The following is a 19,047-nucleotide window of genomic DNA, read 5'->3' as shown; positions in this document are numbered from 1 at the left end:
CAGCGGGTTTATTGTATGCCTTAAGGTGAATATATGCTGAGGATTTGAATACGGTTGTTTTAATTTCCTAGTAAAGGGCAAGGCCTGGCCAAATTAAGATAAGGACTCGGATTTCATCACCGTTTCCTTCTTGCCCTCTTTAGGAAAACGAAACCAAACGCGAACCTAAGCTTAAAATTTTGACTAGAACGTGACCTATAGGGTAACGAGCTTAGTAGGAAATTCGTTCGAAAAATATTGGTTACTCTTTTAGCATACTTCGAAGTTCATGATGGTTTGTGTGAGTTGAATGCGGGACTGCGCCACCTTGTGATAGCGGTGAGGCCTTGGGTATCAAAGCTCCACTGAGCTTCCCTCGCCTCAATTCAACTTACTTTGACTCGAATTGATTCCAGAGGGGTTTGCTTAAATTGTAACGGATTCCCTTTCGAAGGATTAGAAGCTGGTCTAGAAACAATCTAAGTGGAGCCATCATGCTTGTTGTTTGCTAGATTTTATAGGTTTGATTTGGTCGAGTCAGCCTTGTTTGTGATTGTGTATAATTCCCTTGCAATTAAGAATGTCGAACTGCTATGATAGAAGCCAATACAATGATTATCGACCTGAATTTGAATATGGACATCATCCTTTATATGACCATGTTGGGAATAGTGGTTGGGAACGCCATCCTTTGGAAGGATATGGGTCATACCCTGGTGAGCCCAATTACTATCCACACATGTATCATTCTTACGAGCAATAAGATTATAGTACTAGTTCTTCGTATCTAGAGGATACAATCAAACTATTGAAAATTAGTCATTTTTATGATCCCTCTGTTCCTATTCCTCCTTTAGAAGAGTCCCTCAGGAAGTTTGCTGAGTCGACGCGTAAATCAGCTGAGATGAATAGTATAATTATAGATGAAAGAACTACAATAATGAGTGAATCTTCTGTAGAAGACAACCTCAAGCGGATAGCTGAGACGAACGAAAGAATTGCTCGAAATTACTTGAATTGCCAATATAGTGTATCCAATAATACCCTTGAGAATGAAGATAGTTATTTAAATAATCAAGATAACAAGGTTAGAATTGGTAGCACTACTTGTTTTGATGAGGTTCGATCTTTTTCATGTTATTATGATGAGGATAGTGTTGATGGAGAATCATACTTATGTAGGAATAGTGATCAGGAAATGGTTACTCCAATTGAGCTTTACAATGATAATATTATTTCTAGTTCAAATCCAAATAATTTTAATAATTATTCACCTATTCAAAAGGATGAGGATTTTACTAGAGATACCCTCGTTTTAGACGATGTAGTATTTCCTGTTTACAAAGCCGATAATGATTTAGAGGAACGAGTTTATTATGAGAATAATGTTTTAGAGTCTAGCGATTTAGAAACAATAGTCTTAGACGAAGAAGATAAACTCGTAGAGATGAGTGAGGGTGAACCTGACTTAGAAGAATCAATTGACCATTTCCAGGAATCTGATGACCTAGAAATTAGGGAAGTTGTGACTAGTCTTTCTAGAGACACAAAAAACTCTAAGTTTGGGGGTGATTATCATTCTCCATGTGCTTTAACTCTTAGAAAGTTCCCTCGTGTAGGACTTGACATTTATGCCTCAACCATATTACAAGATTATCTTCATACATGTTTTCCCGAACCTAATGATGTCCATAGAGAAGCTCAGTTGTTAGAAACCCATCCTCTGGTTGATGTGGTTAACCCAGGCTATGATACCAAGATTGACTTTATTTTCCCACCAACAACTTTTCTTCCAATTGTGGGAACATATGATTTTCAGATGTGTCGGATATTAAGTTCTGAGACTAAACCTAATTACTTTAGGATATTAGGGTCGACACATTTTCTTAAGAATGACCATTATTATGGTCAACTTTGTGAGTCAAATCTAATTGACTTAGAGGAATCCTAATTATTCAGGTTGTTGTTATGTGCTTCTAAGTTCTTAGTTGAGTTTTTCCAGACTCTAATACCTGAACCGGATCTTAGCTTTGAGGAAATCCAACCGATGAAAACCTTTTATTTAGACCCTTTTATAGAGCCTGAACCTGAACCACAACTAGATGTAGTTGTCTTAAGAAAGGGTATGTTCGGTATCTTCTTGGTCTGTGGGTAACACTTTTTGATCCAGATGACCCACAGTTATTCCGGCTACTACTATATGATTCTACGTGGTGACTAATCCTTGCTTAGTATGTCTGAAGACTTTAAACTTAGCACTTCTTGGGAGGTAACCCAATATTCATGCGACACGGTAATATCTTTCCTTATCTCTTTTGCTTCATTGGTAACAGTTTCTCCTTGTTCATGCATTTAATTTCATCTTTAGAACATTGAAGACAATGTTAGATTTAAGTTTGGGGGTATGGGAGAAAGTTCTTAGTTGCAATAAATAAGCTCCAGAGACTAGAAATTTATGCTTATTAAGGTTGGCACTAACTAATCTAAGTGGATGGAAGCATTTTGGTTGTAGGATTTGAGGAACCAATCTGATTAGATGGAAACATCTAAAGAGTCTATTCATAAAAGCACAGAGCTCAGGTGTTAGAAAAAGAAAACATGGTAGATTCGCCATATCCTCGTGATGGAAACATCGAAAGAATCCTGATCACTTCTTTTTATTTTTCTTTTTACCATTGATAGGGTGAAATAAAGTGACTGAGATAAAAAAAAAAAATTGAGACCAGACCACCAGACCAACGGAATAAATTCAATAAAGTCGACCACTGGTTCCCTTGTATATGCCAGTGTGTTGATACTAGTCCAGACCAGTATCTCAGTCCATTAGGATAGGTTCACCTTAGTCAACATCATCCACATTTTTCTCTACATCCATCTTCTTAATCTATCCATGTGATTGGTTGACTCCGGTTTATGATGTCCAGAAACTATCTGAGTAGAGCTATGTCACTTTATATGAATTTTAGTATGCTTGAGTGCAAACTCGTGTACAGCAATTGGAATTTCGCATCAGGGTACTTCCTCCTGTAGTCAATAAGTATGCCAACCAAGGAGATTCTTTAGTGCCTTCCAAGGTTCTGCATAGATAGCTAGGGTCTGGAGTAATGGTTTTGTGGGCACACCTCTGTTAAACCCTCCCGAGATTAATTCGGTTTTATTTATTTTTTATTAGTTTTCCTCGAGGACTAGCAAATAATAAGTTTGGGGGTATTTTATAGACGCATTTATGTGTCTAATTTGTCCTCAATGTTTCGTATTGTTGGTACTCGTTTTCGTCCTTATTATGGTGTTTTGTGTATTTTTAGGTATTTTTGGAAAATAAATATTGTTGGAAAAATCGGCTCGAAAAATCACTCGGAACACCCCCGGAGGACACTTGCTATACGTAGCCCAGATTTGGCTAAGAGGCACCCCAAAAAGGCAGCTGCTATTCGCACCCCACAGCTGGTTAGGGGGACACCATCTTCTTCATTTGAAACTTAAAAAATTGGCGGGAAAAATGTGGCAGCTCTCTGAGAATGTTTCGATCGAAATTTGAAGATGTTCTAGGTGGACTAAAGGGCTGAAACTTCATGGGTAGTAGTGATATGTCATAAAAGAGCTGGTATGGGTGTTTGTTTCGATCAAATTTGGCTGGAAAATCCGTGACAAGGAATCAGGGCATCCCGTGCATGAGAAGAATAGTTCACGGGTTTTGGAAGATTTATGCGTGTTCTGCTCGTGTATGATGGCTCTAGCAACACTCTGGACCGTGAAGAAGATAAATGAGGAGATTTTGCAGCTGTAGAAACACGTGAGAAGCTAAAACAGGGAAGAAAATATTCCTAGAATATTTTTCTTCACTGCCGAGTTTAATAAAAATTTGTGAGAGTTATGGCGTGATATTTTGCTGTTGTTGAGTATATATAGGGTGAGGGGATCATAGAGAAGTGATAGGGGGAGATTGGGAGAAGTTTAGAGCACCACAGAGTCAAAAAAATCGAATTTGCAGAGAGACCACCTGCTGCTGCTGCCATTGAAGAACACGAAGAACATACTCGCCATAATCGTCGTTTTTAAACAGTGTCAACGACTCATACTGTTGGTCGCAGATCAGAGACAGACTTAAAAAACGCAACAGTACAGTAACGGCTCTTTGTAACGGCTTTTCAATAGGTATAAGCATTGCAAACCCGATTTTTATTATAATTCTCCCTTATTCATCATTTGTAACCCTTTGAGCATAAATGAAATCAACTTTTGAGCGTGTTTCGAACATGATGACCGGCTAATTCTCTCGTAACAAAGGCAATGGATGAAGCTATTCACACATGAACAATGAGTAACTATTTCATTTTCTCTAATATTTAATTATAATTCACTCAATCACTGCTTTTGCAGAGTTCTTAAAAGTTTACATAATTTTCTTCATTAGTTGTGATTCAATTAGATAGGTTATGCTTTGGTTAGATTATCTATGCTATAGGGATACAATTAATTTTTGAGAATATGTTTGATTATTTGTGGATTAAGAAATAAAGGATTAAAAGGATAATTAGAGTTATGAAATATTTGACATCATTCATGTGTAATAGTGGAATCTAGTGTCTTGGTTACCTCTCGCCCACTTTGTTAATATTTTTGTATATAATTTTATTAAATCTTCAAATTTAATCTTCACAAGTCCGAGAGTTTGAACCTCATTACTACAACAACAATCAAAATTATTATCATTTTGGCGCCGCCGACGCGGATTTGTGCTTAGGTAGAATTTTTAGGTTTTTTTTTATTTCATTTGTTCTTTTTACGTTTCTTTGGGTGTGTCTTTATATTACACAAATTTGATCCAAGAGACACTGACTCCCTTTGTGGAATTTGATTGAGGAGCAACTGAAGAGGACCAACGGCATAAATAGGTGGCAGTGACAGTTGAGACTTGAATGCATCCAAAACCTCTTTTTCCAGAGCGTCAAAGGTATTGAAAATCAAGGCTGTAGCCTCATATGTTCTTCCCATTTCTATCATTGAAGCATGGAGAATGGCATCATTGGGATCTGTAGTTCGAACAAAACCTGGGAGATCTCTAAATCTGATATCTTTCATACCTGGTATCCAGTCGATTCGTGTATTCTCCATGAACCCGTTTGTAAAGCAGCTCTCATCTGCAATACGGACAATTAGCGTACAATTCTTCAATAAACTAAAGTCAGTGAAGTATTATGAATCGTCGAATGCAAATATATAGATTCTTCCTAGAAATCGAATTAAGCGTACCTTTAAGTGGAACAAGACCTCTTTGGATAAGATCGCGAAAGTGCAGAAAACATGCGAAAGCACAGAAGCTAATGGGACAGAATAACATTTCAAGGATTCCGAACTCCTTAGCTGCTTGTAGAGTGAAGCTCATAAAACAATCAGCAACTATGCAACTCACAGGAGGGACATTCGAGTATTTTGTATCGTTGAGTTTATAGATAAGGTTTCGGAAAGGTTCTAAGCCGTTCTTTTCTATGGAGATGGAAATGGCTAAGAAATCTTGGCTAGCATTTGGATCGGTTGGAGGTGGAAGACCGTCAGGGATTGTTTCCAAACGAAAATCAGGTAAGCCTTTGACGGAATCTGGCCCCCTTGCATTTAGTAATCGTTGATGATTGAATTCTGTGTTTACGAAGGTTATATGAAAGCCTTTGAAACGAAGAATTTTTGCTAGCTTCATCATGGCATTTATGTGACTCTGAAGTGGATATGGGATGCAAACGATATGAATCTTCTCCATACTACTGATTCGTCTAATCTAATCTAAACTATGAAAACATGAAAACTTGCAGAACTCTAAGTTTAGGTGTCTACCTTTTTAATAGAACAAAATACGTGAGATGCAAGATTGATTATTATTATTATTATATTGCAGTCAAACATTTTCCATCACCTTCTTCGGAACGGCATCTGTGGTCCGTGGTTATCATTCAAATGGACATGGCCACATGGCGAATGGTCACATTTTGCGTGGAAAATCTGTATGGTGGATGCCGTGTTACCTCTCAATATGAAAGGCCAGGGACATTTAACCGGCCTCCCTCCCCAAGGGTAGGGTTGAAGGAGACTGCCAATTGCGATAATTTTGCAGTGAATATTCCATTTTTTTATTATTAGTATTATTTTTTTAAATGTTTTTTTTTTTTTTTGACAAATGACAAGATTTATGCTAGTCAAAAAAAGAAATGCAAGTAAAAGCCAAAAGCTACAATGAGCATTGCTACGCCATGTAGTATGTATAGTCGGATAAGCGGACGTCAATCCTATAAGTTAAAAGCCAAAAAAAAAAAATGCACAAATGTTACTTAAATACAGTGGTGTTGTAGGGCTTATAATCCGTGGATTTGCGATCCAATATAGTGTCTAGGATCTTCTTCCTATTTGTATATAAAGGAATATATATTTATGTAATACAGTTTACCCTAATCAACAGAAACTTCTCCACCTCTTTATCTTCTCTATATTTTTCACCGGAATATGTTATCATGCACCAAGCTATATCCCAGAGCTATATTGATTTGGTTGATCTTTTTTTTCTACATATAGATTATGGTCGAGCTAATATCGAAACTGATAGAATCAAATCAGTTAAGTTGGATCTATTTTGCCTTATATTTTTTTTTCTCCATGATTGATTAAAAATGAATATCTATTCCATGATCTATTTCTTTGTTCTTTTCCATGGTCTAATTTGTTCAAATCAGCCAATGTAAAAATCGTGCTTTGAATCTACTGTATACTATACCATAATACATGATTAAATATATTTTCTAATAACAAATGATCATTGATTAAATATATTTTGTAATAACATAATGATCATAAAATAATATATATATATATATGAATCTCATGTATTTGGACGTGGATATTGATTCTAATCCGTATTGTACATCATCGTTTTTTCTGTTGTTGTTGCGGCGTTTGATTTTCTCAGTTCTTGTCCACTGGAACAGAAACTAGGTCAGGAAGGAAAAAAAGCCCGACCCGGTCCGATACAGTCAATTTGGTCTTACTTGTCCCTGTCTTGTCATGTCATGTTTGTTTAGTTCCGATTCTTCTGGGATTTGCGTGACTAAGACTGTTCCGGTCTTGTCTATATACAGTGGGAACCAAAATGTGAGGTAAGCAACCAAATACGGGTTTTTACATTGAACGAACATTTGCTAGGCTTATTTGTTTGTTTTTAGAACATGTCTAGTTTTATTTATTTTTGTTTTAAGATAAGTCAATAGCACATAAACAGTCAATTTAAATTATGATTGTTAATCTCGATCATCAAGAATTTTGGTCTTAATACTATCTTGTTATCTTGAATATGATATTGACTTTAGTTGAATGGTGTCTTTTGTTCAATTGGTTGTACCAACTCGAATTCCAATGTATTCATTTGAAATTTAGAAATACTTGAGCACCATTATTTTCTCCCTGAATTTGAATGTTTTGTGGGATGTAATTCATTTGCTCGACTATTAAAGAGTCGGTATTTTCAAAAGATACGTTGGAAAGAAAATCACATGTATTCTAATTTTTGTGGAAGGTGACATGAGTCATAATATTTTCGTTTCTCTATTTCATCCATTATACTAATGAACAAGCATATGTTGAAGTATGACAACAAGAGAACTATCTTTAGTAATCTATTCAACCTAAAGTAAGTGGTTGACATGTGTTGTGAGATTCTCCTAGCCTGTTGAGATAAAGAAATTTCTCAAATTAAGCTAAATTTAGCAAAATTGAAAATGGAAAGAACCCCGAAGTAATGAGGGTTAGACGTACCTACTCATATAAAGCATGTGAAAAGGGATATATATATCACGAGACATAGATGTACTTTCATCTTCGGTAGTAATAACACCAATACACAAGTATCAACCGAGCATGGGATCAGCTAAAATGTTGTAGCTCCCATCATAAATGAAAGAGTTGGAAATGCACCTGATCATAGATGTTGGTATATATAATGTAATGTGTGTATTACAGTAGCAACCAATTTTCTCATCAACTTTAATGGCAACAAGAAGTTTTTCGGGCCAATTGACTATCTTATCGAGTTGAACTAGATCCAATGTTTGCAGCTACAGAATGAAAACACGAGACACAAATTCTCTAAAGTACTTGAGATATATTGGGTGACGCATAATATATATTCACTCTAAAGTACTTGAGTTGAATCCCACTTTTATTATGTAATAAGGCCACACCACTTATTAAAACTCTCAAGACCCAAGTGTCTAACTCATAATTATTTTTCTTTCACTAGCTTAAGGAATTTAAACTAGTTGTTGAACTATTTCCTTATAATGTGACTTCGAGGATTGAATCATCGAGCAGGAATGTTCAAAATTTGTTTTCAATATACAACAAACACGTCACAAAAAATCTACATGTACCAAGATATAATCACACCTTGTTAAATTCCACAGAAACCCATGTAAGTGGATATCATGTGGAAACTCACAGTGATAGTACTGTAATTGAATGCATCTTTTATAGTCTCTAATGTATTAGAGAAACTAGTGAGTCAATCTAGTGAAATGTAAATCACTATATTAATTGGATTATTGAATCCATATTGACTCCGATGATTAAATGTTGGGAATTGAATCATACATGCTTTGGGCATAACGATAAAGCCACTTTGGTTGTGACATGATGATCGTTTTGAAAGGACTCATTTGAACATCAAATTATTTGGGTGAACAAAAACAGGAAAAAAATTGACAGAATGCAAAATAACGGCATATCTCTCAATAAGTGTTTTCTAAAGTACTAGATCCCCCCCCCTATTGCTTTTAAGTAATAAAGCATATCGCTAATTTCACAAAGTCTTCATTAAAACAGGATCGAGACCATCCTAAGATGCAAATGGTAAACAATCCATATTACAAAGAAAACATGGTGAAATTTAGGAAAATATTCATGCAGAAAACAGACCATTAAAGTGACTTATGGCTTTGGTGAATGTTTTAAAATTTTGGACTAGTTATAGTTCCCAAGATATTTTTCGCTTGAAAAACTACTAGCACATACTATAGATGTAAGGGCTCACTACCCCTTGTAAATGCTAGCTAGTGTACATCAAAAGGACTTGATGGTTATTGCGTATTTAATAGGATCATTGCAGAGCATCATACCTTATGGTCTCGCAAAGGCTACCCCTTGTAAATGTTATACCTTATGGTATCGCAAAGGCTATCATCAAAAGGTTACAGATGGTGCCTAAGGCATGGTTATGCGTACAAACCTACCTTTAACTGCTTGGGGAATATGCAATATTACAAGCGTCTTCACTTATTCGTTTTAGACCCACAATTGGTCAACAATTCTTTGCGTATCAGTTGGTAACTGGATATAATGCCTGACATTTTGTGTTCTTACACATTTTTGGTTGCACTATATATGTGCCCTTACGAATCCACATCGTACTATGATGGGTCATCAAAATGATTAAGTTACTATGTTGGAGAAAAATTTCCAACGATTATCCGCATTTTAAAACCTTTGGCAGGAGATTTCTTACCGCTAAATTTTCGGTTTGTCATTTTAATGAGACAGTCTTCTCGTCGTTAGGGGAAGATAAGAAAAACTAGTTTTTAAGGGAACGATACGAATTATCGTGGTGTGTCCCCACTGTGTCTCACATTAATTCTTGTACTCCACAAATGTAAATGTGAAGTGACAAAGAATAATCGATTTCAGAAAGTACACTGATATCTACGTGACAAGATCAGACATACCAGCTGCAAATAATCCTTCAAGGTTAGAAATCCTCAGTATGGGGTACACCATAGACTAAGGTGTTGTCACTACACTTGGTGGAAGTGTAATTAAGGTCGTGGCTCTACAAAGGAAGATGAAGAGACCACCAGGTTCAATCAATACTCACCTAGAAAGGAAGTAGATGAGTAAGGAACAACCTAATTTGTATCATTAATGAAATCACCTCATTTTATTGACTCTGACTATGTCCATGAATCAATACAGGAGGACGCTCCGAAGTTTTAAATGATTCTAGAGAACAATGAAATCCTGACGGATTATGAATATGCACATGAGTCAATGGAAGGATCATGTGTGCGCAGTGATGATATAATCCATAAATAGTTGCTCCAGAAGTAGAGCACAATGAGATCGAACCACGCTCTGTTTTGATTAATTTCAAATAAATAACATATTTGGCCTACGCAATCCGGGTAGAACTTACTTCTTTGACAAATATACGGGTATATGGAGTGGTAGTGCTAACCAACCAAGTGTAAAGCCTATGGGACATACATGATTATTTTTCATAGAGCACAGTGGGAAGAATGAAGTCTCAAAGTATCAAGACTCTCCTTGTGGCACGAGGTTTCTTAGAAAGCCCTGAAATTAGTTAGCTTGTAATTTCAAAAGGAATTGAAATGCAGCATATGTATGTGTGGTTGTTACGTATCTCTGAAAGAATCAAGAGATAATAAATATTTACAAAAGTACTTGATAACCTTTTATTTCCCAAATCAAATGACTCTAAACCACAGAGTGCATTTACAGTTAGATATAACGCTCACTTATAGATTGAAATAATCAGGTGGATGCGGTATACCCGTCTAAGTGACTATTTTATTTGGGGTGATAGACAAGTAAGTTATTTTTCCTTGTGTATTCACAAGAAAGTTCCTCATACGGAATTGTAGCTATCTATGTCGATGGTACATACATGATGGGTACTCTTGATGTAATAAGATACCTTAAAAGATATTTGAAATCCGAATTTGAGACGAAAAATCTGGGGAAAGCTCGATCGAATACTGAGCTTGTGGTATATTATCCCACCAGTTTGCATTTGTCTAAAGTTTTCAGGAAATTTAACAAACACATGCATCCTGATGGCACTCCCATGATTAGTCGAGGTTCAAATGTAAGTAAGTGATCATTTATTCTAAAAGAAGATGACGAAGATGTGTTGGGAAATGAAATTCCTATATCTAAGTACAATAGACGCGGTGATGTACTTAGTATAATAATGTACTCGATAAAATTTTGCATCCTCATGGAACTTGTTAGCTAGATATAGCTCAGTGCCAACGTAATCATGTACTTAAAAATAATCATTGAAATAAATTTGTTTTATCCCTACAAATACATAAAAAGGAATGCTAATGAAATTGCAAACCAAAAGTTGTTGATTATGAAGGAACAATAATCTCTTCTCCAACGAAAATAATCAGGGGGGGATATGGTGGACTATTTTCTAAGTCATTACCGATATTCAGTTTTGAAAAGTACATGACTAAAGGAACTTTCTGGAATAACTCTGAAAGTAATCACGGGGAGATAACTTCCAGAATCAACAACAAGGTCTTACAAACATTCACATCACCAAAGTAAAGTGTGATAAACTTCTTCTAACTACATTAGACTAATGAAAATTGTCTGACATCAGGGGGAGCATCTAATAGTGTGTTGAACTATTTTCCTTCACCGAGGTTGCTTTTTCCTACAGGGTTTTGTTACTCGGAAAGGTTTTTAATGAGACAACAATAAACACTGGTAATGTAATTTCCCAGCTAAGGCTATTGTCTTTCCCACGATGATTTTCTGCCTTAGGAGCTGTGAAGCAACTAGTCAACTTCAACGGAGCAAAGTGATCATCTGCGACAAATCACCTTTACTTGCATCTGTCATGTTGTACTCTTTTCCCTTCGTCAAGGTTTTGTCCCACTGGTTTTTCCTTGTCAAGGTTTTAATGAGGCAACGTATTCGGGTCTAACTATATTCTACGTTTGCGTACTGTTGTACTCTTTTTCTTTAGTTCCGGTTTTGTCCCTTTGGGTTTCCCTGACGAAGTTTTAACGAGGAAATTAACTTAGACTCGTCGATCTTTGAAGATCGTATTGCATGTGATGAACTACATGTAAAGTACGAGACAACATGTGATGTACTATATGTGAAGAGTTGTACTAAGGTTCTATCCCACTGGGTTTTTCCTTGTCAAAGTTTTAATTAGGCAATTGATTTACGCACAAGTCATCAAGGAGATGACGATATTTGAAGAACTATGTTCGAAGCAATAAATGTGAAGCACTGCATATGAAGTTCTACTAGACCGCACAAGGAGGAGTGTTGTAGGACTTGTAACCATGGATGTGCGGCCCAATATAGTGTCTAGGGTCTTCATCCTACTTATATATAAAGGAATATATTTATGTAACACTGTTTACCCTAATCAACTTCTCCGCCTATTTATCCTCTCTATATTTGCCATTACAATAAGTGGTATTTTTTTTGTTTTTAGAAGTAAATTATGTCATCCAGTTTACTTTTGACTTTTCTAAATCAAAAAAAGGTGCATCTAAACTCTCTCAAGTCAAAAGAAAAAACTATTTATTTAAAAAAAAAATTTGATAGTTTTACTTCCAGAATATGCTCTGAAATTGAGTTTCTAAAACTAATTTCTAGCTTTTCGACATTAAAGTCGGAAAACTTCTGGAATGTATCTAAACACCCTTATCAAGCTGGCCAGGAAAACAAAGATCTCAAAAAGGATCAAAGGACTTGGTTATTTGAAACTTTTGAAATGTAAATGAATCCAAACAGAGAATTTGCACCTTCACAATCAACCTTCCCTTTTTATTATTAAGCAAATGATGATTCTCACAGAGACAAAAAAATGAAAAGAAAAAATCAAACCATTGGGAAACTGGTCTTCTTAAAATCCAAGCTAAACATATTCTAAAAATGCAACACTAATTGATAGTTTAGCAGTGGAATTTAGTAATTTCGTCAACCATTTTGTTCAGGTTAACAGAGGATGCGCCGCCAGGTGCAACAGCTTCTGCGCTTTTTTTCTTCCATTCCATGACTTTGTTCTTCATTTCCTTACCCTCTTCACCTTCCATCAATTTTCTCACCAACTCCTCAACTTCATTTCTCTTCACATTGTTATCAATTTCCAATCCAATTCCCCAATCAACACAAGTATACTTGCAATTTGTTTGTTGTTCCGCGAAAAATGGCCAGCAAACCATAGGAACACCACCACAAATACTTTCTAGAGTTGAATTCCAACCACTGTGTGTCAAGAACCCACCTATGGATGGATGGTTCAATACTTCCTCTTGCGGGCACCAACTTGGGAACAGGCATCTTCCTTTTGTTTCTTCGACGAACTCGGTTGGTAACATTGCCGAATCACCTTGGACTAAATCCGGCCGAATAACCCACAAGAAAGTTTGCTTACTGTTAGCAAGTCCCCATGCGAACTCAACCAATTGTTGTGTTGTCATGACAGTAATACTACCAAAGTTCACGTACACGACGGAATTCGGTTGTTTCGTGTCGAGCCATTCTAGACATTCTGGTTCTTCTTTCCATAGATTAGACCCAATAGACTTGATCTCATCAGTTTGCTGAATTTGATTAGTAAGTAAATGAAGAGCACCGAGGGTATAGATAGGAGGCAGCGATAAGTTCCCGGACCGCATTGCATCTACTACATCTTTCTCTAACTCATCAGATGTGTTCAAGATGATACCTGCACATTTTGTTGCATTCTCTGTTTCGCCGAGAATGTAATCAACCATTTTGTCATTTGGGTCAGTTGTTCTTAGGAAAGCTGGAAAATCCATTAGCCGGATATTGTTAAATCCCGGAATCCAGTCGACTACAGTTTCCAGGTACCCATTTTTCAGGCAACTCTCATCTGCAAGAAACAAAAATGTCATTAACATTGAACTTTCTCTATATGAACTCGAAATTAATCCTAGCAAATGCGGGTTTTCGATGAAATTGCGTACCTTTGAGCGGAATGAGACCTTTTTCGAGGAGATGACGGTAGTGGAGATAACCCATGAAACCACAAGCACTAGTAGTCCAGAACAAGTACTCTGGGAGACCAAATTCTTTGGCAACTGCAAGCGTAAAACTCATACACCCATCAGAAACCACACAACTAACACGAGGAACACCGGGTGTTTCATTAAGCTTCGTTAAGAGATTCCTAAACGGAACTCCGCAGTTTTTCTTGGTAGAAAAACAGAGAGAAGGAATATCTTGTGTTGAATCAACATTAGTTGGTGGTAATCCATCTGGAATCGTATGGAACTGGAAATCAGGTAAACCTTTAACGGAATCAAACCCTCTCGACTTGATTAAACGTCTGTGATTGAATTCCGTATTGACAAAAGTGATATGAATCCCTTTGTTGTGCAAAAGTTTTGCTAGTTTTAGCATTGGACTTATGTGACCTTGTGCTGGATATGGTATGCAAACCACATGCGCTGTAACTTGACTTGCAGAACCCATTTCTCTAAACTAGGTTTCTCTCTTCAAAATGCTTTGGAATTGTGTTGCATTTCAAGTGTTGGAGAGGTGTGTTTTTATACGGAGGGTGTGACAGTGGGGATAGGTAAGAAAAGAACGGCAGCTGATTCAATTTGTCTACGTCTTTGAATGAAATGAGGAGGCTAAAGGCAATTGGTTTGTGTACTTTGTTTTGTTTTGACTATGGACCAAATTAGCAAGTGCCTTTTGTTTTTTGTGTTGGTTTGGTGATATTATTTTTTTGTCTTTACCACCAAAATGTTATCTGTAATCAAGCTAAGGCTTAGCCATCGTGATGTCTAAAATAGTGTCATTATCTTTTGATTTTCATTTCCAATATATTGGAGATTTGAAGATATGTCAAAGTAGTTGTACTCTATTATTGCACAACAATAACAACAAAAAATAAGTTGAATGTTAAGAAGTAAATTGTTAGACGTAAATATTGTGATTCCCAAGAGTTGTGGATAATCGATCATTATGATGATGATGAATGATACCTGCAAATTAGGTACCAAGAAACGTGGGCGATTATGGAAGCTCGTCCAGAATTTATTACAATAAAAAATAAATAGATACATTGTTTTGTAAAATTTGAATATGACAGTGATTCAGTGATATAGTCATTGAGTTATGATACCAGTGATCTGAGTATATATCCAGTAATTGTATTATTTTACATGCTGAAAATTTAGCTCTTCCTTTCTCTTTGGCGCAAGCATTACAAGATAAACAGGAACAATATGCTCCCACACACAGAATCGACTTCCAGCCGTTGCATGGTTAGTTAGGTTGTCTTCCGCCTGGTTTACTTTCCCAATGGATGTGGAAGTGGCCGTAGTAGTTTGGTAATATAAATAGGAGTAATTGAAGAGGTACAATCGTGCAGAAAAGGTTGTTTCCCTTTTCTGGTTGTGCAGATTTATTGGTACTGGTACTACAGTAGTACCACCACCCTGCATCAATAATATGCGTACGTCCCAAAAAAAAATATGCATGTGCTGCCTACTGATGTTTGCTTCACCTTGCAAGTTGCAACCGAAAATTGAAAGCTCCGCAAATTGGCAACTACATTTCCTTTAAGAATATCCTATGATAGGGTTTGGTGGAGTGCAGTAATTAAAATTGGTACCTTGGAATGAATTCATATTCATAACTTGTAGATCATCTAATTGTGAGTAGTTATACGGCCATCGGAAAAAAAAATATGTTAAAATATGACTTGATCTTGGTCGTAAATATCATGGATTATTGAGTCGCAGTTTTACAAATCTATGGTTAAAGACTTCTCTCGAATTTTCTACTTTAAATGATGACTTAATTATAATACAAATTATGGAACATTGCAGTTGCATCACTCAATTCCATTAAAGAAAATAGCATCACTGAAAAGATAATATGGGAATTAGAGCTTGATCCACAATCCATGGACGGTTATGACTTGGAAATGACATAATTAATGACATGAGCCAGAGTTAATAGGTGTGGATTCAACAGATGTGGGCAGTTTTTGTTATCATTTGGAAATTGGTGGAACCAAAGATAAGGTTCTATATCATTTCATTTCCTTTTCTTTTCTTCTTTTTCTCCGTTTTTTGAACAGAAAACAAAAAAAAAATCAAATCAAATATTTGGTTTCTTGTTACCTACCTATAAATTATCAGAATGGAATCTTTGGAGCTCTGAATTGGGTGCCCAAGTTATTATGATAAAGCAACAGTCAAAAACGGCTAAGCCAGGCAGACCACCGACCTAAGCAAGATTACAGGTTTCACATGAAGGGCAGGCAAGCCAACAGGGGCTTCACATGAAGTACCACAGGCTAAGGGGTGATGCCGGCCATCTCTGAATGTTGTTTTGTAGTATAACTGTTCTTATGGGGGGAATTGGCCATAAGAATTCCCAAATGCAGCTAAAGGGACTGTTCTGTGGTCATGTCTGTGCATTATGAAGAACATTGATGTCTTTTAAGCATTTTAACATCTACTGCATACTACAGTCAAAGTTGCATTTTCAGGAAAGAACTGAAAACACTTTAGATACAGATCGACTTACAACCTGAACTCGGTTTACTAAGTGTCAAGGTAATAATTTGAGTTATAGGAAAGATAAGAGAGCAAACTTATTAGACCATGGATTTGTTGTATACCAGGGAAAGAATGAGTGAACTTGCGTGAAATAGCCCAGAAAAGAATTTGTACACATATCTCAGGTGGTGAAAAATTACTTGGCAACTGCTCTATTTTGAAGCAACAGTTCTAGATTCTCTAAGCTGCATCAAGAAGAAAATCATTTAACGTATGGTAAAGAAATTATTAAAATCTCAGGATCAATTAACCATACAAAAGAATGAGAATGTTACCTACCTTACGTTACTCAAATCAGGGTAGATTGCAATAGCATCTGTGAAATCCTATAAACAACCATCAGAAAAATTTAAAATGTCCGTCATAGTTTTTGGTTCAAATTGTGTGAACTATTACTGCATTTTCATTTGTTTTGAATGATAACTACTGCTATAGGAGGTAAGCTCTCACCTGGTTAGATGTTGATGACGTGTATGATACTATACATGACATCCCTGCACCTGTTGCCGCCTAAACAAAAAAATTAGACTTGCTCAACCGTCGACATAGATTACTAACTCATAGAAAACAACACAATTAGGCAGCTTAATGAACTACGTGAATCTCGTCTGCGGCTTTAAGTGAAACGTCTTACAACTCGAACGAGAAATGGTAAGATCGAAATAATGCTAAGGGTGTCAAATCTCACATGAGCTATGAACACATGTTCTCTTTGTATAGGATTGAAGAATGTATTATGATTTTAACCTATAGAGTCAAACCCTGAGTTGTTAAGTTGATTTACCTGTAGCCCAATTACGCTATCCTCTACCACCATACAACTTTCCGCAAGAACACCTAAACTCTGCACAGAGGAAAACAATATCCTGCTTTTGTAGGCAAAACATGGAGAAAAATGAACTAAGCCAGACTTCAGCCACGACTTGTTGAGAAGGCTTGAGGTGCTCAGGGAAAGAAAATTCTATACAGGTTACCTTAGCAGCGGTTATGTAGATCGACGGATCAGGCTTCTTTTGCTTGACATCATCACCTGAAATCATACAAGAGATTTTTCGTCATACACTTCTGTTAAGATTGACAATGCAGACATTTATGTTTAGCTATGTGAACGAGTTCGACTCTAGACATGAGTGAGCGTGGGTTTGGTGATTTCCAAACCCCAATACTGGCCACTACCGAACAAAGGAAATCATGCTAAGATAGTTAAGAAAAGTTAGAAAACTCAAGGCATTGCAACATGCATCCATTTCTTTAGGTCCTTTAGGACATGTAGAAGCACAAGTTCAGAGTAAACTCTTATGTCACGAAAGAGAAATTACAAAATTAATATCAAAGATGTACCTGCGAGGAAACAGTCTAGACCTTTGAATCGATCCTACAACATGTAAAACGATAGAACCTACATCAATATTATGTAAAGTGTAGAACTAATACCAAGATAGTTGATCGCAGAACTTACGTTGCCAATAAGGCTTTCAAGACAAAGAATTACTGAACTTTTTGTTGCTGCAGAGCAAACAGCTAACTTAATTCCCTACAACAACAAATACCAATAAGCCGAAAAGATGCAAAACAAGATACATAGCAGGAAACGTATCACACAGCAAATCAAAGTGTCTTACAGCAGTCTTGGCCTCATCCATTAATCTCAAAACTCCGGGTCTAGGTTCAACCTGGTGATAACAACATCAGCTTTGCATTCATTTTTTCAATTCAACTGTGTACTGGTTTCAGACTTTTAGTATGTTAGTACGCAGAAATCAATCAACTCAACTTGAAAATGCATGAAACACTTAACAAATTAAAGTCTCCTTACAGTTCCGGATTTGATAATTTCTTTGTACCTTTCAGTTTTCCAGTCCTACAACCAAAACTACAATCCATCAGCGTCAATTACACAAACACCTATTATGCAAAATAGAAGAACAGAAACAGTCATATGTACCTGAAGTGTATCAATGAGTGTAGCTTTATCAGCATCATTTTCCGGTGCAGATTCAAAGATTGAACTAGTTGGCCATCCATTCTCTTTAAAATACCATCTCATCTTAGGCTTTCCACCCCCGATTTGATTCTGAAGAACATCATAGAAATCAGAATCCCAATTGAGTGGTTTAGTATCCGAAGCAGAGCATTTAACATTGAAATGTGCAAATGCATCATTGTAAGCTTGTCTGTGTAAATGTTCAGACTCAAGGATCACACCATCACAGTCAAAAATCAGTGCTTGTAGAGCAGAAGTAGTAGAAGAAGCTGATACAGTAAAGGGTTTCTTAGTAGAAAATCTAGTACTAACAGAGCAGAATTTCTGTATATGAGACAGAGATTTAGAAGAAGAAATGAAGGCAGAAGAAGAAGAGGGGAAAGAATCACTGAGGAAGAAGGATTTCAAACGATGGGAATTGGATGAGTGGATTGGTGGAAGGGGTTGAGAGAGGATTAGTGATGATGAAGATGCAGCCATTTTTATGCGTCTGAAATCGAAAGTTTGAGTTTCTGAAATGGTTAGTTTTGGGGATAATAATAATAAAATTGTTTTTGTGTGGTTTTGGGAGAGATGAATGTTATCTACATTTGAATATTGAGTTCGCTGGGATTAGCAACCGAATTAACGATATGTGCAATAATTATAAGGTGTTGGGATGTACACTCCCAAATTACT

At 36.4% G+C, this 19,047-nt stretch overlaps 3 protein-coding genes across 3 annotated transcripts; all 3 read right to left on the bottom strand.

The window, feature by feature from the left end:
• Positions 1–4,702: 4,702 nt before the first annotated feature.
• Positions 4,703–5,763, bottom strand: LOC113285372 (7-deoxyloganetin glucosyltransferase-like). Its single transcript, XM_026534277.1, has 2 exons — positions 5,233–5,763; positions 4,703–5,120 (listed from the first exon to the last, which is right to left on the bottom strand). Exons 1-2 carry the CDS (start codon positions 5,732–5,734, stop codon positions 4,750–4,752), a joined length of 873 nt encoding a protein of 290 aa, XP_026390062.1. The 5' UTR covers positions 5,735–5,763; the 3' UTR covers positions 4,703–4,749.
• Positions 5,764–12,577: 6,814 nt separating this feature from the next.
• LOC113286791 (7-deoxyloganetin glucosyltransferase-like) lies at positions 12,578–14,380 on the bottom strand. Its single transcript, XM_026535407.1, has 2 exons — positions 13,773–14,380; positions 12,578–13,678 (listed from the first exon to the last, which is right to left on the bottom strand). The coding sequence occupies exons 1-2, from the start codon at positions 14,278–14,280 to the stop codon at positions 12,735–12,737; spliced, it is 1,452 nt and encodes a 483-aa protein (XP_026391192.1). The 5' UTR covers positions 14,281–14,380; the 3' UTR covers positions 12,578–12,734.
• Positions 14,381–16,235: 1,855 nt separating this feature from the next.
• On the bottom strand, positions 16,236–18,993 carry LOC113286792 (haloacid dehalogenase-like hydrolase domain-containing protein At4g39970). Its single transcript, XM_026535408.1, has 10 exons — positions 18,331–18,993; positions 18,202–18,246; positions 18,008–18,058; positions 17,845–17,919; positions 17,727–17,760; positions 17,360–17,415; positions 17,170–17,229; positions 16,836–16,895; positions 16,665–16,711; positions 16,236–16,570 (listed from the first exon to the last, which is right to left on the bottom strand). The coding sequence occupies exons 1-10, from the start codon at positions 18,847–18,849 to the stop codon at positions 16,522–16,524; spliced, it is 996 nt and encodes a 331-aa protein (XP_026391193.1). The 5' UTR covers positions 18,850–18,993; the 3' UTR covers positions 16,236–16,521.
• Positions 18,994–19,047: the final 54 nt, after the last annotated feature.

The sequence above is a fragment of the Papaver somniferum genome, chromosome 6, assembly GCF_003573695.1.
Source record: "Papaver somniferum cultivar HN1 chromosome 6, ASM357369v1, whole genome shotgun sequence".
In the NCBI taxonomy this organism is placed as follows: Eukaryota; Viridiplantae; Streptophyta; class Magnoliopsida; order Ranunculales; family Papaveraceae; genus Papaver; species Papaver somniferum.
Note: the sequence above shows the minus strand (reverse complement) of the source record. Positions and strands in the feature narration are given on the sequence as shown.